At 46.9% G+C, this 25442-nt stretch overlaps 2 protein-coding genes across 4 annotated transcripts in view; both read left to right on the top strand.

Moving 5' to 3' along the window:
* hydin (HYDIN axonemal central pair apparatus protein) overlaps nt 1-20033 on the top strand; it is a 103249-nt gene extending 83216 nt beyond the window's left edge. Inside the window, exons 52-95 of the mRNA XM_069172746.1 lie at nt 55-225; nt 314-514; nt 678-898; nt 1019-1201; nt 1882-2001; nt 2079-2238; nt 2328-2500; nt 2588-2786; nt 2874-2967; nt 3346-3439; nt 3514-3682; nt 4484-4566; nt 4661-4810; nt 5035-5104; nt 5397-5601; nt 5779-6011; nt 6307-6458; nt 6588-6783; nt 6912-7020; nt 7703-7942; nt 8033-8175; nt 8539-8763; nt 9113-9273; nt 9436-9509; nt 9657-9888; nt 10423-10599; nt 10683-10809; nt 11267-11432; nt 11727-11874; nt 11999-12206; nt 12293-12514; nt 12900-13069; nt 13196-13394; nt 14124-14276; nt 14353-14523; nt 15157-15266; nt 15344-15566; nt 16448-16657; nt 16753-16916; nt 17701-17851; nt 17954-18184; nt 18265-18489; nt 19161-19442; nt 19525-20033. Of these exons, the coding sequence (XP_069028847.1) occupies nt 55-225; nt 314-514; nt 678-898; nt 1019-1201; nt 1882-2001; nt 2079-2238; nt 2328-2500; nt 2588-2786; nt 2874-2967; nt 3346-3439; nt 3514-3682; nt 4484-4566; nt 4661-4810; nt 5035-5104; nt 5397-5601; nt 5779-6011; nt 6307-6458; nt 6588-6783; nt 6912-7020; nt 7703-7942; nt 8033-8175; nt 8539-8763; nt 9113-9273; nt 9436-9509; nt 9657-9888; nt 10423-10599; nt 10683-10809; nt 11267-11432; nt 11727-11874; nt 11999-12206; nt 12293-12514; nt 12900-13069; nt 13196-13394; nt 14124-14276; nt 14353-14523; nt 15157-15266; nt 15344-15566; nt 16448-16657; nt 16753-16916; nt 17701-17851; nt 17954-18184; nt 18265-18489; nt 19161-19442; nt 19525-19734 (7605 nt within the window). The 3' untranslated portion in view covers nt 19735-20033. The remainder of the gene's footprint in view (nt 1-54; nt 226-313; nt 515-677; nt 899-1018; nt 1202-1881; nt 2002-2078; nt 2239-2327; nt 2501-2587; nt 2787-2873; nt 2968-3345; nt 3440-3513; nt 3683-4483; nt 4567-4660; nt 4811-5034; nt 5105-5396; nt 5602-5778; nt 6012-6306; nt 6459-6587; nt 6784-6911; nt 7021-7702; nt 7943-8032; nt 8176-8538; nt 8764-9112; nt 9274-9435; nt 9510-9656; nt 9889-10422; nt 10600-10682; nt 10810-11266; nt 11433-11726; nt 11875-11998; nt 12207-12292; nt 12515-12899; nt 13070-13195; nt 13395-14123; nt 14277-14352; nt 14524-15156; nt 15267-15343; nt 15567-16447; nt 16658-16752; nt 16917-17700; nt 17852-17953; nt 18185-18264; nt 18490-19160; nt 19443-19524) is intronic.
* Nucleotides 20034-21113: 1080 nt separating this feature from the next.
* Nucleotides 21114-25442, top strand: part of necab2 (N-terminal EF-hand calcium binding protein 2) — a 95101-nt gene continuing 90772 nt past the window's right edge. For all 3 annotated transcript variants that reach the window (XM_069172701.1, XM_069172700.1, XM_069172699.1), the window contains exon 1: nt 21114-21461. In XM_069172701.1, the coding sequence (XP_069028802.1) occupies nt 21135-21461 (327 nt within the window). In that variant the 5' untranslated portion in view covers nt 21114-21134. The remainder of the gene's footprint in view (nt 21462-25442) is intronic.

Below are 25442 nucleotides of genomic sequence, written 5' to 3'. Positions count from 1 at the left end.
TGAAAAAAAAATGACTACAACTGGAATAATCAGTCTCATCCATCATCTTCACAGTCTCCTGCTGGCAAGAGGAGCAAGAAGCACAAGACCTTATCTCCACCGCCCAATCAGATCGTAGTAGAGATGGTTCACAAGGCCGAAATCATCCCGCAGATCGTGCTGAATGCAACAGAGACCGACAGCGCGAGTCTCCTTCAGGGCAGCGTTCTGCCTCCGCTGGACCAGGTACCGTACGGCCAACACGCACCACATTTATTCTCACGGTAAAATCCCCTTCCTGATCTAATTCCTTCTCTTCCTCGGTGTCCTGAAGGTGTTGGATGATTTGGATTTGGAAACCGGTGGCCCTCCCACCCCTCCTCCCACCACCTTCTCTGTCGTTCCGTTCCCCAAACACAGAGAGGTGCCGGACGTTCAGCAGACCTGTTTCACCTTCCTGACTCCCACCGGGTCGGACGAGCAGGACGAGGAGAAGAAAGACTCCGAGGACGATGTGCCGTCGTCGGTCTTAAAGGTCAGAAAAATTTCCTTATTTAAAGAAAATAAACAATCATCTGGCACGTGTGAAATAAAAGCTGGCTTGCGTTTTTTTAATGATCCTGAATCACGAATCAAAAGAGCCAATTTTATGTTTAAAAACATGTTTAAGATTTTAAAAAGGTGTTTTGCGCACGCAGGAGGATTCGCCAGTGATGGCCTCTAAAAGTCGCAAGAAGGTCATCATAAAGGAGACCGCCGTGCCAAAGGACAGAGACAAAAAGGGCAGAGACAATCAGAAGTTCAGGAGACGGATGTCCACCATGCCCAAAAGGGGAAGCTCCAGCATGTCCCGCTTACAGTCCGACTTCACTGACCGGGACCTGCACCGAACCTGCGTGGAGCTGAGACGCAGGCAGAGGCAGGAGAGAACACGCACACACGCACACGCACACACACACACACGCACACACACACACGCGGCAAGCCCGCTCTGTTGAGGTTGTTTTACTCATCGTGCGTTCGTCTCATCTGCTCGTAGCCTGACAACATTTCGCTGGGTGGTGCCGGCCGGCGGAAAGGTGAATCTGAAGATCTGGTTCTACTCCGAGTCGGCGGGCATATTCGAACAGGCCTTCAACTTTGAGCTGGTGGGGAGCTGGAGACGGTACCAGCTGGTCTGCAGAGGGATCAGCAGCTACCCCTCCATCTGCAGAGACTACACGTCAGTCTGCGCCCTTTCATGCAGTAACGTAGTGATATGACTTAGAACCAAAGGTGAAAAGGAGGTGAATTACAGGTAAAACAAAAACGGGTTTGATTCCCACTGGAGATGCAGCTGAAATGACCTCCTCGTTTTATAAACAAATCCTATGTTGTTGTTTTTTCCTCACTAAATGTTTCATTCAGGTTGTCTCTAAAGTCAGTGAAGAGCGGCTTCTTACTGTCGGACTGAAAGTTACTTCTAGTGACGAAATTCCCTTGAAAGTTACAAGTAAATCCTTATAAAGATGAAAGTCATTTAAAAAACATCGTAAGCATTTCTTCATCACGAAGAAATATTCTGAAGGACCGGATTGAACTTAAATTTTTACCATTTACTAGATCATAAATATATTTGAAGAAGGTTGTCTTTTTTTTTTTTTACACGAGAAACGGCCCCTCCGGTCTGATTTGAAAAATATATTAATATACTCAATCAGAGTCTCCTTCAGTTGCTATTCAGTTAGTATTACCGTGTTCTCAGAGTAATGATCTGAACCAGCAGGAAGAAGAAGAGGCTCCTTTTGGGAACACTTTGAAACAACACTGTTTGGAGATGCTGTGCGTGGAGAGCTTTGAAGAACTGCGTTGTCCTCACTCATCTGTACCTCCGCTGCACTCACAGTTATCTGCTGTCCACAGGACTCTCTTCGCTCTGAGTAAGAAGGTGCCACAACTGAAAGACAATCTTCAGAAGGCCTACGTCATCAAACCGGGCTACTTCGAGTTCGGACCTTTACTCTGCAGCAAGACCAGAGACAGGTGAGAGGCAGCTGAACGGCGGCGTGAGATGTTTTAACGTATCGGCCGTGTTCATCGACGTCCGCGTGTCCGTGTAGATACAAGGAGAATAAGTACCCTGAGAACACGGAGAAGCTGCTGATCCAGAACAACACGGGTCTGGAGGCCGAGGTCCACTTTACCTTCCAGCACGACATCCAGGCCACCACGTATCTGCTGGACCCGCCGAGCATGACCCTCCAACCGGGGGAGAAACAGGTAGCGACGCGCTAACACTTAAAACAGAAAACAAACAAACAGCCGACCGCGACGTCGCCAGCGAACGTTCTCCTCCTCGTCCCGGACAGGAGCTGACCGTGTGGGCCTACCCGACCAAAGTGGGTCAGGTGAAGGACAGCATCATTTGTCAGATCAGGGACAATCCGGAGCTGGTGAGCATCGAACTGTCGTGTTGGGGCGTTCGGCCGGAGCTGGAGCTGGAGAGCAAGCTGCTGCAGTTCGAAAGGATTCTGCTGCACAGGTACCAAAAAAAAACCATCCGATTCCCAGTTTCAGAGGGAATTCTGGCGTAAACTAAAACCGTCTTCTTCCAATCCGTCCTCCGCAGGCGGGACAGCCGCAGCTTGACGATGCGCAATAAGACGGCCCTGCCGGTGTCCTGGAGGCTGCAGGGGGTGGAGGAGCTGGGGGTGGAGTTCAGCGTGACGCAGGATCAAGGCATCATCGCACCCAAGTCCTCGTTCACTCTGGCCGTGCACTTCAAGGCGAGACGGCCGCTCTTCAGCAAGAGGATCTTACATCTGGAGGTAGAGGGAAAAAAAACTCTCTTCACTGCCGGCCTGTTCGATTTTTTTCGTCTTTACTCAGATGTACAATTGGCGTTTTTGTTTCAGGTGTCTGACGTGGAGAAGATTCTGGGAACCGTTCACACTGAAAACATCCAGATCATCGCTGAAGCCTACGACATCGCTCTGGACATCACACCGGGTACCAACTCCAACACATTTCAGTCCTTTCTTTACAGATATGAGTTCATTTGGACGTCTTTTAGCTTTCATGACTGTCAACCTTCCGGTCTGACCTTTTGACCTTTTGACCTCTGAGCACTCGCACCTCCAACCTCTACATCACAGTTTTTGTTTTCTATAAATGCAAAATGAGGGAAAATGTCTTGAATTTATAAAAGAAACAACCTAAAAGAAAAAAAATTATTGGCAGGCTACATTTAAAACTTTAACTTAAAATGCATCTTCATTTCTTAAATATAATTTTTTACACTGAAATTTTATATTTTTCCTAAATACGAGTGACCAGATATCATAATAATGAGAAATAATGTACCACATGCTCTTGTCTGTGTGACAGATGGATCTCTGGACTTTGGCACCATCAGAGTGTTCGAAGAAGCCAAACTCACCCTCAAACTGAAAAACCTCGGAAAATATGAAATTGCCTACAAGTGAGTTTTTTCTTGCTGGTGTTTGGTATTCAGCTCTACATGAAGTGACTTTTATTCTTTTTCTTTTCACAAAGGTTTAAGTTTGAGCGGACGGACCGAAGCCAGCCAAACCTGGACTTCATTTTCTCAGTTTACCCTCAGAGCGGGAGTCTGATGGCCCACGACAAGCCGGCGATGGTCAACATCGTCTGCAGACCGACTGCAGAGCTCTCAATCAAAGATCAACCGATCCTGCCATGCCAGGTGGGAGCTTTAAGATAAGGCAGGTTAGGTTAAGTTCAGTTAGGTTCAGGTAAGTATGGTTAGGTTAGGTTAGTTTAATAGTTTAAGTTACCGTACTTTCCGGACTATTGAGCGCACCTGAATATAAGCCGCACCCACTGAATTTTTAAAAAATAATTATTTTGAACATAAATAAGCCGCACATGTCTGTAAGCCGCAGGTTCCTACCGGTACATTGAAACAAATGAACTTTACACAGGCTTTAACGAAACACGGCTTGTAACAAAAATAAAAAAATTAGTGGTAAACCAAGAAAGTCATTGGTCACTATCTTCCTCCTCCTGTGCACTGAAACCACTGAAGTCATCTCCTTCGGTGTTGGAGTTGAACAGCCTCAGAATTGCTTCATCCGATGTTGGATCGTTTTCATTGTCGCTCTCGTTACTTTCATCCGGAGGCAAATTCCCCGCTGAGCTCATGCTGCCCTCTTCAACACGCAGCAGTCCAGACTTTCCAAACCCGTTGAATCCATAAATTAGCCGCGTCATTGTTTAAGCCGCGAGGTTCAAAGCGTGGGAAAAAAGTAGCAGCTTATAGTCCGGAAAGTACGGTAGGTTAATAGGTTCAGTTCAGTTGGGTGTGGTTGGGTTCGATTAGGTTAAGTTAAGATTTTTTCATTATTCAAGATTTCCAGTTTTCTTTTGACTTGGAACTTGAAAAGATTAGATTGCATGTTTATAAGATGGCTTGTTGAATCAATAACTGTCTGGAAATGAATGAGATGATTGACAGATGAGAATTAACGGACTTAATCTTCTGCAGGTGATTGAACCAAAGATCGGCGACGGAGGAGAAACCATCGTCATCTTAGCCATCAGGGTTTCCGTCCAGGCTGTTTTCTCCAGGTTAAAACGGGATTCATAACGCTCGTATTTATATTATTATTTTGAGTTCTCTATGCACAAACGGTGATAAACATTCTGCGTGGTCACCGTGCAGATGCAAGATCACGCCAGCGTGTGACATCAACTTCGGTCCGCTGGTCTGCAACTGCAAGAAAACTCAGAGCTTCACCATCGAAAACTGTGGAGCGTTCGATAGCAGCTTCATCATCAGCCGCATGATCACGGAGTCCGAAAAAGTCGAGAGGTCGGGGTAGAACAGAACACACTCACAACACACACACACACACACACACACACACACACACACACACACACACACACACACACACACACACACACTACCTGGAAATGATGACAAATTCAGTCTTGAAACTCCAGTAGATTTGTTTACAGACCCATAAATCATGAAATAAGATGATTTGAAGATGTTCAGATTAAATTGTTGTTGTCTCTGTGTTCTGGTCTCAGGGCTAAAATGGCACCCGCTGGTTTAAAAACGAGACGAGAGTCGGCCTTCAGAGAAATGACTATCGCACAGGTGAGAGGTCGATGGTCAACCCGTGTCTATTAATCCATTTATTTCTGTTCAGCAGTCGTCTGTGTGTTCATAGAAAAGGGCAAACTGTTTTACCAGAGAAAAAAAAACTCAAGTTTTTCATACGCAAAACAGAAACAAATGAATAAAAAAAATGTAGGAACGATCCACTCAGGATTTTAATTATGCCAAATTTGATTTGATTTCATCAGCTGTCCTTCCTTCCTTCCTTCCTTCCTTCCTTCCTTCCTTCCTTCCTTCCTTCCTCTGACTGTCCCACGTGTCTCCTCTCCAGAACCGCCTCACCGTGGGCGTGTTCTGCGTGTTTCCCAGCTCTGGGAACCTGCAGCCGGGCTCTCAGCAGACCATCACTGTGGACTGCATCGCTGACCAGCTGGGATACTGGAACCAGGGTCTGCTCATCGACGTCAGTGGCCGCAACCCGTCGGACCATCCTGACGGCATTCCCTACAGACTGCTGGCTGACATCTGCAAGCTGGGTGAGAGCTGCGTGAGGTTTATTTTAATCAGGGAAGCTGTTTCCAATTGTCTTAATTCCATGTTATATGCATAAAGTCTTCATTTTAACAATGAAAAGTTAAGAAAAAAACTTCAAAAATCCCATAGCTGTTTTTCATGTACTATTCCTTTATTATTGGTCCCTCTTTGTTTCCCAGGCATTGTGTTGGACATGGCCACCATCTTCGAGGAGCACCACATGTGCCACAACAGCAGCCAGCTCTTGTCCGAGCCATTCTGCGATGCTGAGGGCGTCTTCATCCTGGACGAGAACAAGTTTATTTTCAACAAAGTACTGGTGGGAAGAACTGCTACGGCCCGCTTCAAAATGTCCAACAACAACAACGTCCCCTGCGTGGTCAGCTTGGCCATCAGACACATGGGGGCAAAGGTGAGGCTTTTATTATTATAATAATAATGGACCCAAAAATAAATCAAAAAGCTGTTGAAGTGGTCAAAACCACCAGAGTGGGACATCAAGACACTCTCGCTGTCGCGTTTATAGTGTTCAAACCGAGCTGTTCTCATCCTTTATAACGCCGAAACACTCTCTGCATGTCTCTGTCCGTGGTGCTGAAACCGAGCCGTTCTTATCCTTTATAAACTCATTTCAGTAGTCCAGTGGGCTGCAGGACTCTCACTTGTTGTTTTACAGCACACAGACATTCTGATGTATTTTCTTTCAGACGTATCGAAGCACAGACATTTTCGACTTGTCCGCTACGACAGTTAACGTCCCGAGCCAGTCGCACGCCTTCGCTGTGGTCACCTTCACACCTCAGACCATGCAGCTCTACAGCGCCATGTTCGAGGCCACGTTGGATATAGGCAGCATCAGGTTAAATCACACTCTGTAACTGTGTTGTTCTCTTTGCTGCTCGTCGGTCCATTTATTTCTCCTCCCGCTGTGAGCGCGGTCACAGAATAAGTGCTGCATCTCGTGACCTCTTCCCGCCTTTCCATCCAGAACGACGCCCACGTTCAGGAACAAGTTGCTGGAGGTGAACCTGGCGGGGGAGGGCACCCTGCCCAGTGTGTGCGTGCTGCGTCCGGCCCTGAGGAACAGCACAGGAAACCCGCTGCTGCAGTTCAGACGGGCGTTGGTGGGCCGGAGACGCACGCTGCCGCTGGTGCTGCTGAACGATGGAAACGTTCCCGCTCAGGTCGGAGGAGAGACGATCGCTCTGCCCTTCGGAAAAAACAAAATGATAATAATCTGAAGGTGTAAAAATATTTTTTTTTACACCTGCAGTTTGTGATTTAAAGGTGCTTTCTGAACTTGTTTGCGCAGGTCCAGATCGACCTGCTGGATAAACACGGTGTGTTCACCCTCAAAGCTGCTGCTGAAAACACGTGCATCTCCGTCCGATCCACACGGCTCGACGGCACCGCTGACTCGGGTACAAACGGCATCACTTCCACTTCCACGTTTGTAATAGGAAGTCAGCATTGTGTTTCCATGAACTGGTGTCACGTCTATATCCCAGTCCTCAGAGACTTTAACAGACTGACCTGGATTACAATAGTTTATCTTCCTGCTCCTAATAATACTGTTAGACTTAGAATTAACAATAAAAAATTTAAAAAAAGAGAGAGATCATAATCGGTGATATCATCTTTTTTTTATTCTGGACGTTACTCGCACAGTAACGTAGCTAACAGCGAGAACGAGTTCTCCCTTATAACTCCAGACTTTTTTCGGCTTTTCAAATTTTCTGCAGTCACTAACAGGAAACATACGACTTTGCAATTTAGTCTGAAAGTAATGAAATCATAATAAAAGCTTTTAATAATCAGAAATGACTGTTTTTATTTGGGTTTTTTCAGGTTTCCGTAGGTTTCATGAGCTGCAGCAGCAGTCGGGGTAGTGGGCAGTTATTGGACTAAAAACGATGTATTTTCATATAATTTAGTAATTATCATTACGATAAGTTTGCCAAACAATGCTAAACAAATGTGATAGTGAAGCTTTAGTGGCTTCAGGTGCTGTGAAGAAACGCTCGTGTGCTGCACCTCGGTGTTACCGTGGAAGTGTTTTCACAGTGTTGTTTCCCACCGGTTGAACTTCTCCTTCTTCCTCAGAGCGTCCGCTGGTGCACCGAGCCTTCATGACGCTGATCGCCAACCAACCGGTGGAGTTGGAGGTCGGCTTCTGCTCCGACGAACCCCTCAGCGTGAAGGCGACGGTGTCGCTGCAGGTGAAGGACAACCACTACGACGACACCACCGTACAAGTGACGGGGGAAACCTACCGGGAAGTCGTCTCCCTGGATAACATCAGCGGGTCGTCGTGGGAAGCCGACGGAGAGGATGTTGAGGAAGGTGTGAGAGGAAAGGAGGAAGATCAACAGAAGCTCGTTCCCTCTTCCTGAGTTGACCTTGAAGAGCTTTTTCTCTCTCTCTCTCTTGTAGGGAATTATGAGGTGCTGAACTTTGGCGACTGCCATGTGGACCTACCACACCAGGAGAGTTTCACCATGACCAACCACAGCAGCAGCGAGGCGCTGAGGTTCGAGTGGCCCGCCGGCGGACCCCACATCGTCTTTTCACCACAGGTACGGCACTGAGAAGGAGGAATGGAGGTCGCACAAACAGATTTAATACACACTAAAAGTTACTCTATTTATTTACTGTGATAAACGAATGCTAAATTAAATACCTCTAAATGTTCTAATCTGAGGTGAGATTAATTCATATTTGCAGTTTGCACCTCAACGTCTTCACAAAACCAGTCGTGGTCGTTTTCTCTCGTCTGTTTTTTTAGTTGAACAACTTTTCTTCCCGACTTTTATTTTTGTGTGTCTCTTTGTCATATTTGTGTTTTTTTGTTAGAAAATTCTGTCATTCAAACTGTGACGTGTTCTCTGCTGTTCGATCACAACGACATTTGGTTTTCTATTTTGTTTTTTCCTCCCCAGGTGGGACACCTTCATGCCGGTTGCTCTAAGGAAGTGACCGTCACCTTCAGCTCCAATCAGCCGCTGACTCTGACCCACCAGCCAATGAGGTGTGAGGTGTGTCGGGTGGAGTTCCAGCAGCCTCTGGATCAGGTGTCCGACTGGGACGACCGGCAGAGGACGGTGCGCTGGCTGAGCTCTCCGACGCCGGCGGCAGACGCAGCGCAGCAGCCTGCGAACAACAAAGTAACCGTGGCGACCTGCTTATTGTTCTCCGGAGAAGAATAGATTTTGAATGGTTCACCTGTATTTCTTTTCCACATGTCTATTTTCACATCATTTTCTATTGCTTGGATTATATGTATATTCCACTTAACTGCAAATCATTGACTTTGAATATAATGTGTCTCTAGCTTTGGGTTCTCCGTTCTTGACATCAGTTATGGATAAATATGATGTTATGAGATTTTAGGAACCTCCTTTTGTCCTCGTTGCTTTTCTCTTTATATTTCCACGTTTTGCTAAAGCTGATGATGGCTTACGGCTTTTTTTTTGTGTGCGTTCCCTGTTTTCTAACCACACCTTTTTCTTGCAGGTGATAAAGATAGAGCCCGAGCCGAGCTGCTCGGTGGTCGAGGGCACTCAGTGGGACCTGGATCTGAGAATCAGTGTGGTTTGCGACTACGCGAAGTTTAGATGTGGCACCGACGTCATCCGCTTCAAAGACACGGCGCTGTACCAAACCAGGCGGCACCAGTGAGTCATCATATCATAATGTTATCATCAAACATTAACATCATTATTAGTAGTTTCAAGCGCACAAATACGTCGTTTTAGGTGTCAGATACAATACAAAGTTATAAAAATAACTCGTGTGTGTGTGTGTGTGTGTGTGTGTGTGTGTGTGTGTGTGTTTAGACTGCAGATCGTGAATGAGGGCAGTGTGAAGGTTGAATTCTCCTGGCAAGTCTTCATGGACCCCAGCAGCACCGGTGCGAACCGCGGAAGCACAACACAAATCTTACTGTATATTTCACGAGTTCAGAAAACACTTCACAAATGTCCGCTTCACCTTGCGGACGTGTTCATTCCTCATTTGAAGTTTCCTAAAAGTGAGCGTGTGCTCCGTCTCCTAACAGACGTGACCTCCCCCACCTCTCGACCCGGCAGCAGGTCGACGGGGCCGCTGACCGGCGCGCGTCCTTCCAGCGCTCTGGCCAGCGTGGCGTCTCTTTTGATGGCCGACCCCGAGCTGCCTCCTTTCAGGGTCGAACCCGGCGCTGGAGCCGTGAAGCCCGGAGCCACGCAGGACTTCAGCATCCGCTTCTTCCCCATGGAGGTGGACCAGTTTCAGGGCCGGCTGCTCTGCAGGTAAATGAAGAGTCAACATAAAAAGTGGAACTCATAAAAAAAAATTCAAAAAATTCAAAAAGGCATCTTAAACTTTTCACCTATAAACATTAAACTTTAAGTTCATTTGAACTTGTGTCCCACTTTCACATCAGTTTTAAATATAAATAAATGGATTTCACCCAATTTATACTGCAATATTTACTCTAATTTAATAATCAATTCATTACAAAAAGGTTCTGCCGTGAGAAGTTGATGTTATTCCTTAAATGATGTAACATTAACAGCTATAAGTATCTAACTCCATTGACTCCACTTACAGAAATATCAATACATCAAACATTTTAACATGGAAAACTCACACATACTCAACATGTGATAGTTTATTAACTGTTTTAAAGTGTCCGCCACACTGAAGTTGAAAAGAAGCTCGTCTATAATTGAAGCTCAGCCTGTTTGGATATTTATTTCCTTTCGTATGTCTGTGTGTGTGTGTGTGTGTGTGTGTGTGTGTGTGTGTGTGTGTGTGTGTGTGTGTGGATACACTTCTTCCAGCATCCCCAACCTGCAGGACGGAGATCAGGCTCCGTGTATCTCGGTGTGCGGCCGCAGCCTGTTGCCCCACTGCCACTTTGACCTGGAGGACTCGGACTACGTCAGCAGGAACCCTCTGGACCCGAACACCCGGGTTATACACTTCAACACTGTCGGCTTCTCCGCACCATCGACGAGGTAAAAAGATAAGAGACAGTTTACAGTTTTTTTTTAAACCGTCCATCAGAGTAATGTTTTGTTGTTCTGGTTTTACTCTGCAGATGTTTCAGCGTGCTGAACCCGACCAGTAAAACCTACTCGTTCAGATGGAGGCGCGAAGACACCGGTGGCGCTCGGTTCCGCTGCCTCACCCCGAGCGGAAACATCCCGCCTGGCAAGAAAGTGGAGGTGAGAATAGAAGTGAAACGCATGCCGTTCAAAATGACGTACTTCCCTCTCTGACAAGTAGAGCGCTTACGTGTGCTCTTACTTGTGTAGTGAGGGAGTTTGGACAAATCTGTCGTTCCGCGCTGATCAGAAATAACCTCAAAATATCTGCAGCTTTCATTATTTTACCCAGAAATCAATGTGTTTTTCTGTTTTAACACGCTCAATAAACACACTGATTCTTCTGTCCAGCAGCAGTTGGTGGAAAAAGAAACACTTTTTGTGTTCAGGAACAGCTGCAGCTTCCTCAGACGCTTTTAATTTGAAAATTCTTTATATCGGTAGCCCCGCCCCCTTTCCTCTACGGAGCCAAGATGGCGGCCGTTTAGGGTTAAAAAGCAACATCTGGAACAGAAGTAGAACATCTGGTGTGTGTGTGTGTGTGTGTGTGTGTGTGTGCATGTGTGTGTGTCTGCAGGCGTGTTTTGAGTACGTACCTGAGCAGATGGAGACGGTGGAGTCCTGCTGGAGCTTCTTGATCGAGTCTCTGTCGCTGTCCATTCCCTTCCTGTGTGTCGGCTCCATCAGAGAACCGGTCGTCTACCTCGACAGGCCTCATCTGGACTTCGGAGAGATGCTCGTTGGTGTGTGATGTTGGATAGACACACACACACACACACACACACACACACACACACACACACACACACACACACACACACACACACACACACACGAACATACACATCAAGTGACATCAAACATCAAGTTACAAAGAGTGTTTTCTACTTTTGTTGGTGACGCAATCTCGACGCAACAATCTTCATGTTTTTCAATGATATATTCAGCTCTCTTACAGGTTGTTATTCTGACTGCAATACAAACAGTGTGTGTGTGTGTGTGTGTGTGTGTGTGTGTGTGTGTGTGTGTGTGCACAGGCCGCGAGACGGAGCAGACAGTGGACCTGGTGAACGGAGAGGAGGAATCCATCCACTTCTCCGTCCTGCCGTCGTCTCTCCTCTGTGAGGACCAGCGGTCCGTCCTCGGTCTGCGGCCGGCGACCGGCACCGTGGCGCCCAGAGACAGGTTGATAACCTCCAGATATCTGGAGGGAAATGTTGTCCATAACCAAGTGTTGTATTAAACTACCTTCCAGGTTTTTAAAGAGGTTGTTAGGTGTGAGACGGACGTGTCCTCCTCTCCGCCGCAGGTTGCCGCTGTCGGTGTCCTTCACGCCGTTCTCGGAGGGAAACATGGGTTTCAAGCTGGTTCTGAGGGTGAAGAAGAAGTCCGACCCGCTCACGCTGATCGTAAAGGGCGAATGTTTCGCCATAAGCGCTTCTTTTCACGTGGAGAAGGCGGACGGGTGCCTCAAAGAGATCGAACCGAACCACCCGGACACGCTGAACTTCGGAAAGGTTCGGACACTAAAGACTCTCAAACGCGCCTTCACACGTGTGATCTTCCAACATGGCGTCCAACTGTCCCGCGTGTGCATCTGCAGGTCGGCATTTCAGAGCAAGCCAGCTTGAATTTCCTGGTGTCCAATCTGACGAGGTTCATCCTGGAGGTGACCTTTGACCTCACGGGTCCCAGAGAGCTGCTGCAGCACCTGGAGGCCGAACTGCAGAGCGCCACCGTAGATGTCGGCAAGCAGCTGCAGTCGTCGCTGCTGTTTTGTCCACGGAACATTTGCAACCTTCAGGACGTCAGACTGAACGTCCAGGTGAGACGATAGACGGGGTTTCTACAGAGGTTATGCAGGGGTTGTTATTGCGATCAATGTTTAATCCCGTGGTGGATTTTCTCAAAAATTGCGATGTAATTTTTGCGCTAAAATTGCAGGAATTTGAAACAATTGCAAGTCTTAAGCGCTACCTGATAAAGGAATAAATACGTAATCGCTTCCTGTGTTAATAATCCTGCTGCAACATCGTTCTGCTCCTTTAAAACCTAAAGCCAGCAACTCAAGAGGGACTTCTTTAGCGAATAATCTTCAGTGTTTTTTCACGTCACATCGTAGGATTAAATAATCTGACTGGAAACAGATCCTCAAATTAATTTCGACCGACACTAGTTTTTGATTTCTTCTCTTCTTTTCGTCCCATCAGGTGAAACACGGCCCGACATTCACCTGTGACGTTAAAGGGGGGGCCGTCGCTCCCAGCATCGACTTCTCCTCCACCAAGGTGAACTTTGGGAAGTGCTTCCTGTTCTATCCCGGCACGGTGCCGCCGTGCCAGACTCTGGTCATATGCAACAAAGGCAGACGGGACATCAGGTGTGTGGTGGCCTGCTTTTTTCTCCCGTTGGAAAGTAAAGATATTAAACTAAATAAAAAATAAAAAATACATTTTATTCTGAATGATCTCAAAGAGTTTACAGTCTGAAATCTCTTCTTTCTCAGCGTCCAGTGCCAGTTCATCAACACTGATTTCCTGGAGATCCACTTCCTCCCAGATGTTTTGGCCCCCGGCGCCGTGATGGAGGTACTGGTCACCTTCCGTCCTCGTGAGGCGCGTCGATACCACGAAAAGCTCGTCTTCATCTTAAACAGCTGTGTCACAGAGGAGGTGGACGTGCTGGGGCACGGCATCGAGATGAAGGTGAGGGAGAAGATTATATCTATGTAGTATATATATACATATATATATATATATATATATATATATATATATATGTATATATATAGTATATAACAGCATGCAATATCAAAGAGAAAATCAAGCCAATTAATCACCTTCATGCTTCAGGAAGATGGTCTTCTGTTCTTTAAGTGGGTTCTGTCTCTATTAAACGTTAAAGTTTGGCTATAAAATGTTTTAAAATCAAGCGGCAACCAACAGTGACGTCACCCGTCGGTTTGTGAATGACCATATTTGGATGAGCTGGGGGAGGAGCCAGTGATGGATCTGACTGATTGATTAGAAACCTGACGATACTACGTCCTGCCCACCAATAGCTGTAACCTGACAGGCCTGTCAATCAATAAGACACGCCCCCAAAAACAGGTCTTCTTGAATCTTCTTTTCTAATGAATGAAGGATTATTTTCAGATGGACCTCCAGAAAACTAATAAGAAGGAGTGACTTTAGCTAACAACACCGAGATAACTGATGGACACATTTTATTCACTTTGGATTTGATGAGAGAAGTTGAATGGGAGTCTATGGAGCCGGAGGCTTTTTGGAGCCGACCTCTAGTGGCACTCGCTGGTATTGCAGCTTAACACACTTCTGCATCGGAACCATTTTTCAGACCCGGATTCTATGTCCTCTTTTATATCTAGTCTGTGATTAAACTCTGACATATTTGATGTCATCATTCTGTTCCAGCTGGAGGTGAAGGATCCGAGGATGAGGAAGGTGAAACTAGGATCTCTGACTTTGGGTCAGAAAGTGAAAAAACAGGTGGTTCTGGTCAACCACTGCACTTTGGACCTTTCTTTCACGCTGATGCTCAACACGGGTACACAGCTGGACCTGAAGGTAGAGAAAACACACACACACACACACACACTCTGTGATAAACACAAGTCCACTCGAACATCGCCGTCTCCTCCAGGATCTGTCCTTCAGTCCAGCCGGGGAGCTGAAACTGAAATCCAACGGCGGCTCCTGTGACGTGGAGATCCAGTTCTCGCCTCGTCAGCACATTCCTCCCTTCACCGCCGAGCTGCAGGCGGAGTTTTCAGGCTCGTTACACCCCCTGCTGACCGTCCAGGGCTGCTGCCAGGTAGATGTGAGATGCATTTACAATTGTGATGTACAGCTTCGATTGCTCTTACTATTCTTAGAAAGCTTACACTTCTCAGAATCACTTTTTTTTCAACAGCAGCAACTAAAATGCTTCACAATTAAGTGGTGAAAAAGTGACGACTAAGGGAAATTTACCAGATGGAACAAATAACATATTACTTAACTCTCCATAAACAAATATTTACTAAAAGATGATACTGTAGTATTAACATAATGAAGTGGGCTGAATTATACCTGTATCACTGCCTTTCAACCTCAACACACGCACACACACACACACACACACACACACACTCCCCCAAATCCCCTCCCTCGTTGTTTTTGTTTTGTTTGTTTTACATTTTGATTTCTATTTGTGATCCCTGTGCTGTTAAAAAAGAAAAACATTTGGACAAATTGCGTATTTTGACTGTTTAAGTTGCTAAAACTGAGAAAAAAAAAGAAAAAAAAACCGAAGTTAAAAATAAATTAAAAAATAATAACCTTTTCCACAAATGGATAAAAAAACTAAAACAAGTCAGGATTGTTATGTATATTTCGACAGTATTCCTAGAATGACTGACATGTAGTTCATTTGTATAACGTGTTACTATGTCCTGTGAACCGTCAGGGTGCGGAGGTCCAGCTGGACCAGAACCACCTGTCCTTCGGAGCTGTGGTCCAGTGCTGCCAGCCGACCAAGAGGATCGTCATGGTGAACACCGGTGACATCGGTGCCAGGTGAGGTTAGAGACTGTTTTTATGTCTTTATCTCACGTCCTGCTTTTATTCATTCATCCGCCCGACCTCACCTCCAGGTTCCGCTGGAAAACAGAGCGGTTCCCCGCCGACCTGTCCGTGGTGCCGGCTGACGGGTACATCTGCCCGGGGATGGAGGTTCCCTTTGAAATAACCTTTGCCCCCATGGAGCTGAGCAACGACGTGAGATACGAGAACCTGCCGTGCTTCGTGGAGGGCTCGTCTTCGCCCATAATGCTCACCGTCACCGGATCCTGCATCACCGCCGCCACCAGCAAAGAGGTCCGACTTGTTTTACACAGACGCCGCGTCGAGTCAGAAACGTAGACTTTATCTGGGATTGGTTATCCGATGCCAATTATTGGATTTTAAGAACAGCAGGTGACCCAGTAGGAGTCCTTGTAATTAGATATTTTATTTTTCAAATTCAGAAGTGGTCATGTTATAGTCTTATACGTGCCATAGCATCACAAGTAAGAGAGTGTATTCTCATCTTTCACTTTTTTACAAAAGCAGCAGGGTGTCACAGTAACAATCACAGAGCTCTACCTTCAGGCAAAAGATCGGGGTTTTAATTTCCCGGCCAAACTTATTTTTTTCTTTCAAATAGAAAACCACCAGAAGCAGGGATGTTCCACAGCAGCCTCACAAACGCATTGATGAATTCCTGTCCATCTATTGCCAAACACAAAGCAGTGAAACTAAAACCTCTGAAAATTAAGCAAATTGCTAATCTGTAAATTGGTTTTGAGGCTTTTCCAGCGGGCATTAAAAGCTAAAAGCTGCCTCGTCAGCGGCAAAGCTCCTCGATTGTCGGGCCGGTTTAAAGGCCAGCGTCAGATAATGTGAGGCATTGATCGGGCTGCTTTTTGGAAGAGGCGGCGGCTGTTGACAGATTTAAAGATTTGTAAAAACTCTCGGTCGGTTTCAATTAGCTGAGAAACTCCTGAGGCTTTAGAAAACTTGTGATGTTCAGCTGCAGTCAGAATGAGCGCAAGCTGGAATTTAATCACGTTGAGATAAGAGAACTGATTCGTTTTCGCCGTGTCAGCTTCACAGATATAACAAATTCAACATGTTTATCTCTGACATCATCTTCTTCGCAAGATTTCGTAATAACGTCGCAATCGATCGTCGTCTTCGTACCTTCCTCCCGTCTCCAGGTGGTGTATTTTGTTTGCCCCGTGCGGAGCTCCCACACTCAGAGCGTGCACGTGTTGAACCCCACCAGCCAGCGCTGCAGCGTCAGACCCGTCATCGAGGGCGACCATTGGAGCACCGCGCTCTTCGTGACCCTCGATCCCAACCAGAACAAGACTCTGGAGGTCACCTACCGACCTCTGACCATGACGGCCGACGGAAAGAAACACCTGGTAGAGGAGCAATTAAACACAAACAGTTTATTTATTTGTTGAATTCTGGTATTTTATTTAATCTCTGACGGCACCGTCTTCTTCTTCTTCCTCAGGGTTCGATCTTCCTCTCCTTCCCCGACGGAGCCGGCACGCTGTACTCCCTGCAGGGAACCGCCGATCCTCCCAAGGTGGAGGACACCATCGTGCACGAGCTGCCTGCCAAAACTCAGCACTCACAGCTGCTCCCCGTGCACAACTGGCTCTCCAGACCACAGCGGTAAAACTCCCCGTCTCTTAAACCGCATGCGACCCTCCAAGTGGACGTTTTATGATTCTTTAACCTGTAGAAACTTGATGTTGGACAGTCAAAGCCAAGTGGAAGCAAGTTTTAAAAACAAAACGTTGACATGTAATCATCTGTTTACCAACTGCAGGCATCATTACGTTTCATATGACATGTTTAACTTTTAGAAGACAGTTGCCGAGTTACACATCTAACAGTCATGGTGCATCATCAGCGTTCATTCGGGTTTTACCTTTCTGTCCTTGTGGTGAATTAAAGTCCAGCATTCACTCTCTTCTAGCTCAGTTTTAGTCTCAACCAGCTGCTGAGGAAAATATATCTGTAGCTGCTAAATGCGGCACTAAAATCTTCAACATTTGTGACAAATTTGAAGAAATTCCCTCCAGACCATCCTGTAATATCGCATTCACAAGCATGGGCCGACGGGATTGGACAGTGACCTTGACCTTTGATCTTTGACCGCTGACCACCAAAATCGACATCGTCGTTACCAAGTGAATGTTTTTGTGAAGTTTAAAGAAATTCCCTCAACGTGTCCTTGAGATATCGCGTCTCACGAGAGCGGGACAGACGGATGAGAGGCGTTCCTGACATATCACGTGAATGTGTAAAATTGGGGTCACGTTGATCTTGACCTTTGACCTTTCCCCCCCCAAAAAAAATCGTTCATCAAGTGAATTTTTTCGTCAGTTTTGAAGAAGTTCCCTCGAGGTCTCGTATAGTTCCTGGTTCCAGATGAACGTCTTTGTGTCCTCAGGTTCTGTGTGCTGATAGAAACTTTAAAGCCGGACAAACCGGACGCCACCATGTCCCTCGGCGGTCTGAAGTACATCGATGTCCCTGCGCTGTCCACGAGGGACTACAAGATGTCTTTCTTTACATACAGAGAGGGACAGTACAACACCAAGGTGTGATCACACACACACACACACACACACACACACACACACACACACACACACACACACACGTTTCCGAGCCGTCCTCTCACATCAACCTTCTTTCCTCAGGTGACGTTTCGTAACGAGGCGACAGGTGAGTACTCGTTCTACCTCGTCAGCTTCTCGGTCACGTCTTCGGTAGTCCTGTCCACCGTGGAGCTGCTGACCGCCGTGCGCCGGATGACCTCGGCCACCGTGGAGGTGGAGAACCCTTTGAGCATGCCTACCAACCTGTCCATCGAGTGTAAATGTCCGGAAATCAGCACTCCGGCTCAGCACATCGTGCCGGGACAGTCCAAGGTGGGAAACTGCACCCGTCTCCTGTCACGCTTTACAAAAACAGCCGCGTCGGACACTGACTGTCTGGATCGTCTCCGCAGGGCGTTCTGAGCTTCGAGTACCGGCCTCTGCGAGCCGGCGAGTCCACGGCCCAGCTGATTCTGTCCAATACCGACCTGGGCTCCTTCCGCTACGAGCTGCTGCTCAGAGCTCTGCCGGCGCCGCCTGAGAAAACCGTCCACTTCAGCGTGACGCTGGGCAGCAGCCACTCCGTCCTGGTCCAGTTCACCAACTACTCCCGCTTCAAAACCGACTACACCTGCAAGGTTAGAACACATCCGGTCTTTCTCTTCCGCTTCTCCTCTGACGGGATGAAATGTCTCAGAAAACATTAAAATATATCAACACGTCATGGACTTTTTCATTTTCATTTTAACGTCCAAACTGTGAACGTTTATTTGGTGATCGCCCGCCTTCATTACAAAAGTATAGAAATCATTTTCACCATCTTTTAATCTCTTCTTCATAAATGCATCTGAATAGATAGAAATGTTTCACGTACTTGTCAACACAAAAACAAACTTGAATAAGCTTGCGGTTTCTTCGTCCTTCAGTCTTCTGATTAAGTGACATGTTAACTTTTACATCCATCAAAACACAGTTCAGCTCTGAAAATCACTGCTCACGAGCAGCTTCTGCGTTTGTATGGAATATTTCAGGAGCCGTTTATTCCCATCGATTTTCCACAGATGGCAACGGAGCAGCCGACTTACTCGAGAGTGAGACTGTTGGAAATAATAATAACCCAATAATTTTAAGTGGTTCCTGACATTTGATTTTGGTATTTTTAGGCTGTTTTCAGTCATAAAAAAATTGAACTGCAAAATTTTCCGAGAGAAAGTGTAATAAAAAAAACAAAAAACAGGACGCCACACAAAAACAAAAAAAACAAAAACATGAACGAGTAACCGCAGTGATTTTTTTTTTCTCCTTCCAGACTGACTGCCCGGACTTCATCGTGGACAAGAGCGTCAGCGCCTCTCCAGGCTCCCAGATGGGGTCAGAGGTCAGCATGGAGGTTTGTTTCGAGCCCCACGGGCTCGGGGAGGTGAGAGGGCAGCTCAGCTTGTCCTCGACAGCCGGTGGCGAGTACGTCTTCCCTTTACACGGCGTCTGCCTCCCGCCCAAAGCTCAGGGCCCGTTCAGTATCAGGACCGGCATCAGCATCAGCATCCCCTTCAAGAACGCCTTCTTGCAGACCACCGCTTTCTCTTTCCAGGTAACGACGGCAAAACGAACGACCGCTGACACACCTCTAAAGGAAAGCAGGAATATCCCTGAGCCGTATTTCTGCCCCCCAGGTCGACAACCCCTGCTTCACCGTGAAAGGCGCCGACAACATCGCCTCCAAAAAGAGCCAGAACATCACGGTTTCTTTCGAGGCTCCTGCGGGAGGCTCTCCGGGGCCGTGGTTCAGCAAGCTGACCGTCTGCAGCCGGCGATCCGATGGCCACAGCAAGCCCTGCTCCTGGGTCTACTACCTGAAGGGCTACCGGCCCAAGTCATCTTAAAGACACACACACACACACACACACACACACACACACACACACACACACACACACACACACACAGATGCCAAAGTAAACACATGCAGGCATCCGTTTGAAATAATTTTAAAGCAGAGTTGTACTTTTTATTACTGTTTCTACTTCTGTTATTTGTCATTATTTATATGAAGCCTGAAGTTAAATATCAATGCCAAAAATAAAAAGTGTATTTCTGTGGTTTAGGCGATTAGTTGTCACCAAAGTGTTCGTGAAAATATTTGTTGATAATTAACTGAATAAATCCTGCAGAGGAAACCCGGCCAGCGCCCGTCACTGCACGCTCATTTCCACACGGGGGCAATCATGTCAAGTGATGCGGCCGACTCCACAGCTCCAGGTGTATTAATTCAACCTGCCTGTTGGTCCATCACACACACACACACACACACACACACACACACACACCACACACATACACACACACACACACACACACGCACACACACGCACACACACGCGCGCACACACACACACACACACACACGTCTGTGTGTTAAAAGTGTCAGCTGTTCCTGCAGGAGTTCGTCGGTCCAAAACCGCCCCGCGTGTGCCGTCCGACTCGGGGCACGGTGCAGGGAAAGGACTAGTTATCTCTCAGAAAGGGCAGAGCTGGGGGAGCCGCTCATTACCAAAGGTTAGATCAGTCACCTCACACACACACACACACACACACACACACACACACACACACACACACACACACAAGTAAACCTCTAATGAGGAGCTGGAGTAACAGTTCATGACAACTTCTCTTTACTCCACGAGCAAAAAAAGGAAAAATCCTCTGATCCTCCCGTTGGGACGCAGCGAGCCACACAAGACCAACTCCTGCTGCATCGGGGCTGTTTGAAAGAAGAGGAAATATGCAGCTTTGTCTTTGTTCAGATCAGATGTTAAGAAAGCAAAGTGGATGTTAACCATTATCTTTACAGCTCGGCTCGTTTCTGGACAATAAGCCTGCGGTGATGCTGATTTATTCCAGAGAGTTTAAAGAGGGTTTATTACAACATGGATGGATGTTACCTGAGTGCTCCCAACCCCCCCCCCTCCCTATCCCAATGAATTCTGTGTGTGTACATACATACAATACAATGCATTGTACTCCATAATATATATATAATTATCAAAGTATAATTATAAAGAATAAGTCAGTAGAAGTCTCCAAACCTTCTAAATATCAGTCCCCATCAGCACATATCTCCTTTACATAGATAGATATTGGTGGGGTGGGGTGGGGGGGTTGTAGGATATGTAGGGTGGGAGGGTGTGTTTTGGGGTGGGTGCTGTGATGTAAGAGGGGAGGGTGGGGGCGTCCTCTCTCTCCCCCTTAGAGCGCAGCATGAGCGCTCCGCAGCAAAAGGATGTGTGAGCAGGCAGCGCGCTACTGTAGGGACGGAGTCCACAAACTGCTGAACAAAGAACAAGCCAAACTCCGAGCCCAGGAAAGCCGCGAGCAGCCGAAACCCGTAGCCGGTCTGGACAGCGAGTCCGCGACGGCAGCGCAGTCCGGAAACAGCGGCGCTCAGCCCGGCGGAATTGACGGGCTCGTCCGCTGGATCGTCACCAAAATGAGCGACAACAAGAACATCTCCAGCCGGGAGTACGCCTCCAGCAAGGAGGAGGTGGCCGTGGCTCAGGAGCAGTTCTTCGCCCCGGAGCCGCGGAGAGGCATCTCCGTTATACTGGATGTGAGTATGGGAGAGGCAGCGGGCAGCCCCGGGGCAGGTTGGGCGGGAGGTGAAGCCGTTCGCACGGAGCGGTGCAGTGCGCACTTACGCACAGAGACTGATCTCACAGATGGGCTTGTAGCTCGTGCATGGCAGAGTAGGCAGAAGATTTACCTGGTTAACGGAATGGTTTGGTAATGCACGTGAGGTTCCGGGATTGAACCGGGGACCATCCGGTGCCTGGATACACACTCAGCTCGTCCTGCACGTCCATCTCTTGATCTTTGTTGGGTCATCCAAAAATGTAGTGCACTTTTATGGCATTATATTGACTAATGTTTCTTAAGCTTGACTCAGTTTTTGCGCTTCTTCTCTTTGTCCATTAAACAGACCTCATAAATGCAGCTTCACTTTAAGCCTGCATGTTATTTCTGTCAGTCCAAATAAAGCCTGACGCACAGCTGCTGCACCAAACCTACTTTAATTATTATTAAGAATATCTTACAAGCATATTATTACTGATCTCTGCGTCACAGCTATAACCGAACCTCCGTCCCAGTGGAAGATGTTTGTTTCATCACCATCTGCTCTGAAAGTGGCACTCGGGCGGCTCGGTGCTGATTTGGGTCAGCTCATCGATAATATTAGGTGACTTCAGCTCACGGCTCCTCTCCCTGTTTCCCCCCTGGAGATCCGCTGATGCTGCTTTTAATGGCTGATAATGAAAATTTAAAAAAAAAACAACAGGAGAAAGTAGCTCAGCTTCTGGCAGACCCCCGACCACGACCCAAATACACTCATAGTGCCATAAAGAAGAATAAAATACAAGTAATTACCATGTAGACCAGAGGGCCGATGTATCCCAGTACCCTAGTAAACTACTTCTGTGTGTGTGTGTGTGTGTGTGTGTGTGTGCGTGTGTGTGTGTGTGTGTGTGTGTGTATTTGTGCTGAAATAGTTTGCAGATTATTTTTCTCATCTTGTTTTTTTTTTGTATTTTAATAATTTTCTTGTTGGAAGTTTGTGCTCGTCTCCTTTGTGTTGCATCCTCAACCTGACGCCCTGAACATGACAGCTCTCATATACTGACACGGGCCGGCTGGAAAAAACAAATGCCGTGCCTTCTGACATCAGCTCTTCTTTTTTTTTTTGTCCGGCTTGAACTTTGAAATGTTAATCGTTTCGCCATTTTTCCAATATTTATTGAGTCCAGCCTTATTACTGCTTGTGTGTGTGCTGGCGCCTGCAGGCAGCGTTTCCCTCCTTAGACCCTCGGCCTGCTGGTTTTCCCTCCTCGCCTGCGCCTCCTTCATCTCAACCCCGATGCTCCTTTTCTCTCTGAACTCCCCTGTCCTCTCCTCTCCTTCCCTTTTCTCCTCTCCTCATCTCCTCCATCTCCTTCCTGTCCTCCCCCTCTCTTTCTCTCTCCTCTCTCTCCTCAGACACATTCATTCTTAATAAGGTTAGATGGAAGCAGCACTCCCCCCCCCCCTTCCCCACCTCCCCCCCTCCTCTCCCCCCTCCCCTCCCCTCCCCACCTTCCTCCCTGCGTCTCTGCCTTCAGCTTTTATTTTGTTGACTCTCTTCCTCTCACTCTGCGTTTTCTGTTACAACTCTTTACAAACGAACCCTCTGCCCCCCCCCCCTCCCTCCCCCTCCCTTTCTCCCCCCCTCGTCTGCATCCAGCAGCTACAGAGCCGGCTCTTTTTTCCTGCGGAGCCGAGTGCACCCCAGGGTGCAGCTGGAAAGCAGAACAATGCAGAGCAGCTTGTCATTTTGGAGCGTCGCTCGTCTCAGCGGTTAATGATTTTCACTTTGGCTGCAGTCTGCACCTGAATGCACCACTTATTTATAGTTGTAGGAGCCATAAACCTGTCGTGGAAGAGTCTCCAGATCAGTTCGGGTGTAGTCGCAACCCAGTGTCACGGCAAAGCGTGAAATAGGCACGCCGGTCCACCACAGCAAAAAAACGTGGATAGGACACGATTTGGCCTGTCTAGGCGTGACAGTTACACGCTTTGAAAGGCATGTACATGTAATGTGATCTGAGTCCCCAACAGAGGTAACAAAGAACTTTTTTGGGCATTATTAGGAGGCAGGAGCTGCTGCTTGGTGGTATTAGTCATAGATTGCCATGCGGGACGAAAAGGTTCAAACCCAGGAGGTGATAGCGGTTTTATTGAGTTGTAGCGGGGCTACTTCACGTTTTGCTGTTTTATTTTGTATTTCATTCAATTACTAACATGTATCTCAAAGAAATGTATAAAAATCGCAAATTTGAGGACCTGGAAACAGAGATTGGCCTGCATTAAACCAAAGCAATTAATATTCATCAAAATTGTGGTTGATTCATTGTCTGTCGATTAGCAACATAATTAATTCAATGTCAATTTTTAAAATTCAAACAGTAAAATACTTTTTTTTTACATTCACATTAAGTCTAAAGTGAAAACATTTAAAAACTCTGCTGCAGTTCTGTTTTTAAATCTGATGTCAAGAATTCACTTGACAGATCTTCACCTCTCGTCAGTACAAAGTCAAACGTCTTTATTTTCAGCTTCACTCACTCAGCCGCTGCAGGTGTCAATGAAAGGTTGTTCATTTTGTAAAAAAAGACCCATCCCTACAACATAATCGTAGTTTTCCACGAAAATATGCCTAAAAAACACTCATTAAGTTGTTAGCAGTTGGCTTTGTTAGTTAGCATCTCCCTGTTCCTTCTCTCTCGTCTCCTCCTCCGTCTTCCACCTCGTCATCGTGCCGCTCGCTGGCAGGAACACTTCATATCACACTCTGAAACACTGATGAAAGAAGCAGACGTGACATTTTCGGCTCCGTCGGGAGAGAGAGGCTTTCACTGAAGTTGTGAATTAGCTCATTGTGGCACACACACACACACACACACACACACACACACACACACACACACACACACACACACACACACACACACACACACAGCAAGTCCTCATCAATCAGTTGTAGATCACTGACTTTGTTCTGTGACACATTAATAAACTTTTTCAGTCCTAACAAGCTGTAACACACATCGCTGCACTTTATCTGGTGGAGACACACTTTCACTCCGTGTGTGTGTGTGTGTGTGTGTGTGTGTGTGTGTGTGTGTGTGTGTGTGTGTGTGTGTGTGTGTCCTGCAGCAGTTAAAGCTAAAAGTCACTGAATGGTCGACTGATCATTTCTATTACCAGTTATTCACCTTCTGGATTCTGGATTCTGTTTTTACTCTCCAACATTAGTCGACCTCTTCTACTTAAAACCCAAACCAGCACGTGTGACCTTTGAACTCTGGGTCTCCTCACGCCACAACTTCTGCTGGAGTTTTGACTTCTGTTAAAACCGAGCTAGGAAGTTCTTTTTCTCGTCATAATTGGGCCAAAATTCCATAACAACCTCTTGAATGACTCGACTTCTGCACCTTCTCTTGGCTCCGTGTTCAGGTTTTAGGAAATCTAGCCGGCCAGTCAAGGATTATTTCATAAAGAGGACGTTCCTTTTGGTAAATGCGGATGTGCGTGCACGTCCCTCCAGATATTAAAACATGTCTTGATGGTGGAAAAAAAAGCGTCCATTCCAGTCCCGGCAACAACTACAACACGGAAACAAAACTAAGACACTGGAAAGCAAACCAAAAAGAAAAAAGGACGGCGGACTTATCAAAAAGCAGAGTCTGTCTCAATGAATGCAGTCAGGGTGTACTGGGCGACCCGGCAGGACCGGACCCCTCTCATGTACACCCTGAACGACAGGCACACAGACACATCCAGGGCAGGTGAAAACTTGATAGATTTGTTTTGACGGCCACAACCGGGAGATGTCCCGGTATCCCCGACGACCAGCACACCATGTAATACAAAACATGTCAAGACTGGTAGCGCTTTCAGAGATGGAGAAAACGTTGCGATTTAAAACATGAGCATACAGTATTCTTGTGCTAGTCCAGTGGGAGGAGCTTAGTAAAGAGAGCAAAAGGTTGAAAAGCTG

Source organism: Embiotoca jacksoni, unplaced genomic scaffold, assembly GCF_022577435.1.
Source record: "Embiotoca jacksoni isolate LCO1_2020_lvr unplaced genomic scaffold, fEmbJac1.0.p SCAF_55, whole genome shotgun sequence".
NCBI classification, from domain to species: Eukaryota; Metazoa; Chordata; class Actinopteri; family Embiotocidae; genus Embiotoca; species Embiotoca jacksoni.
Note: the sequence above shows the minus strand (reverse complement) of the source record. Positions and strands in the feature narration are given on the sequence as shown.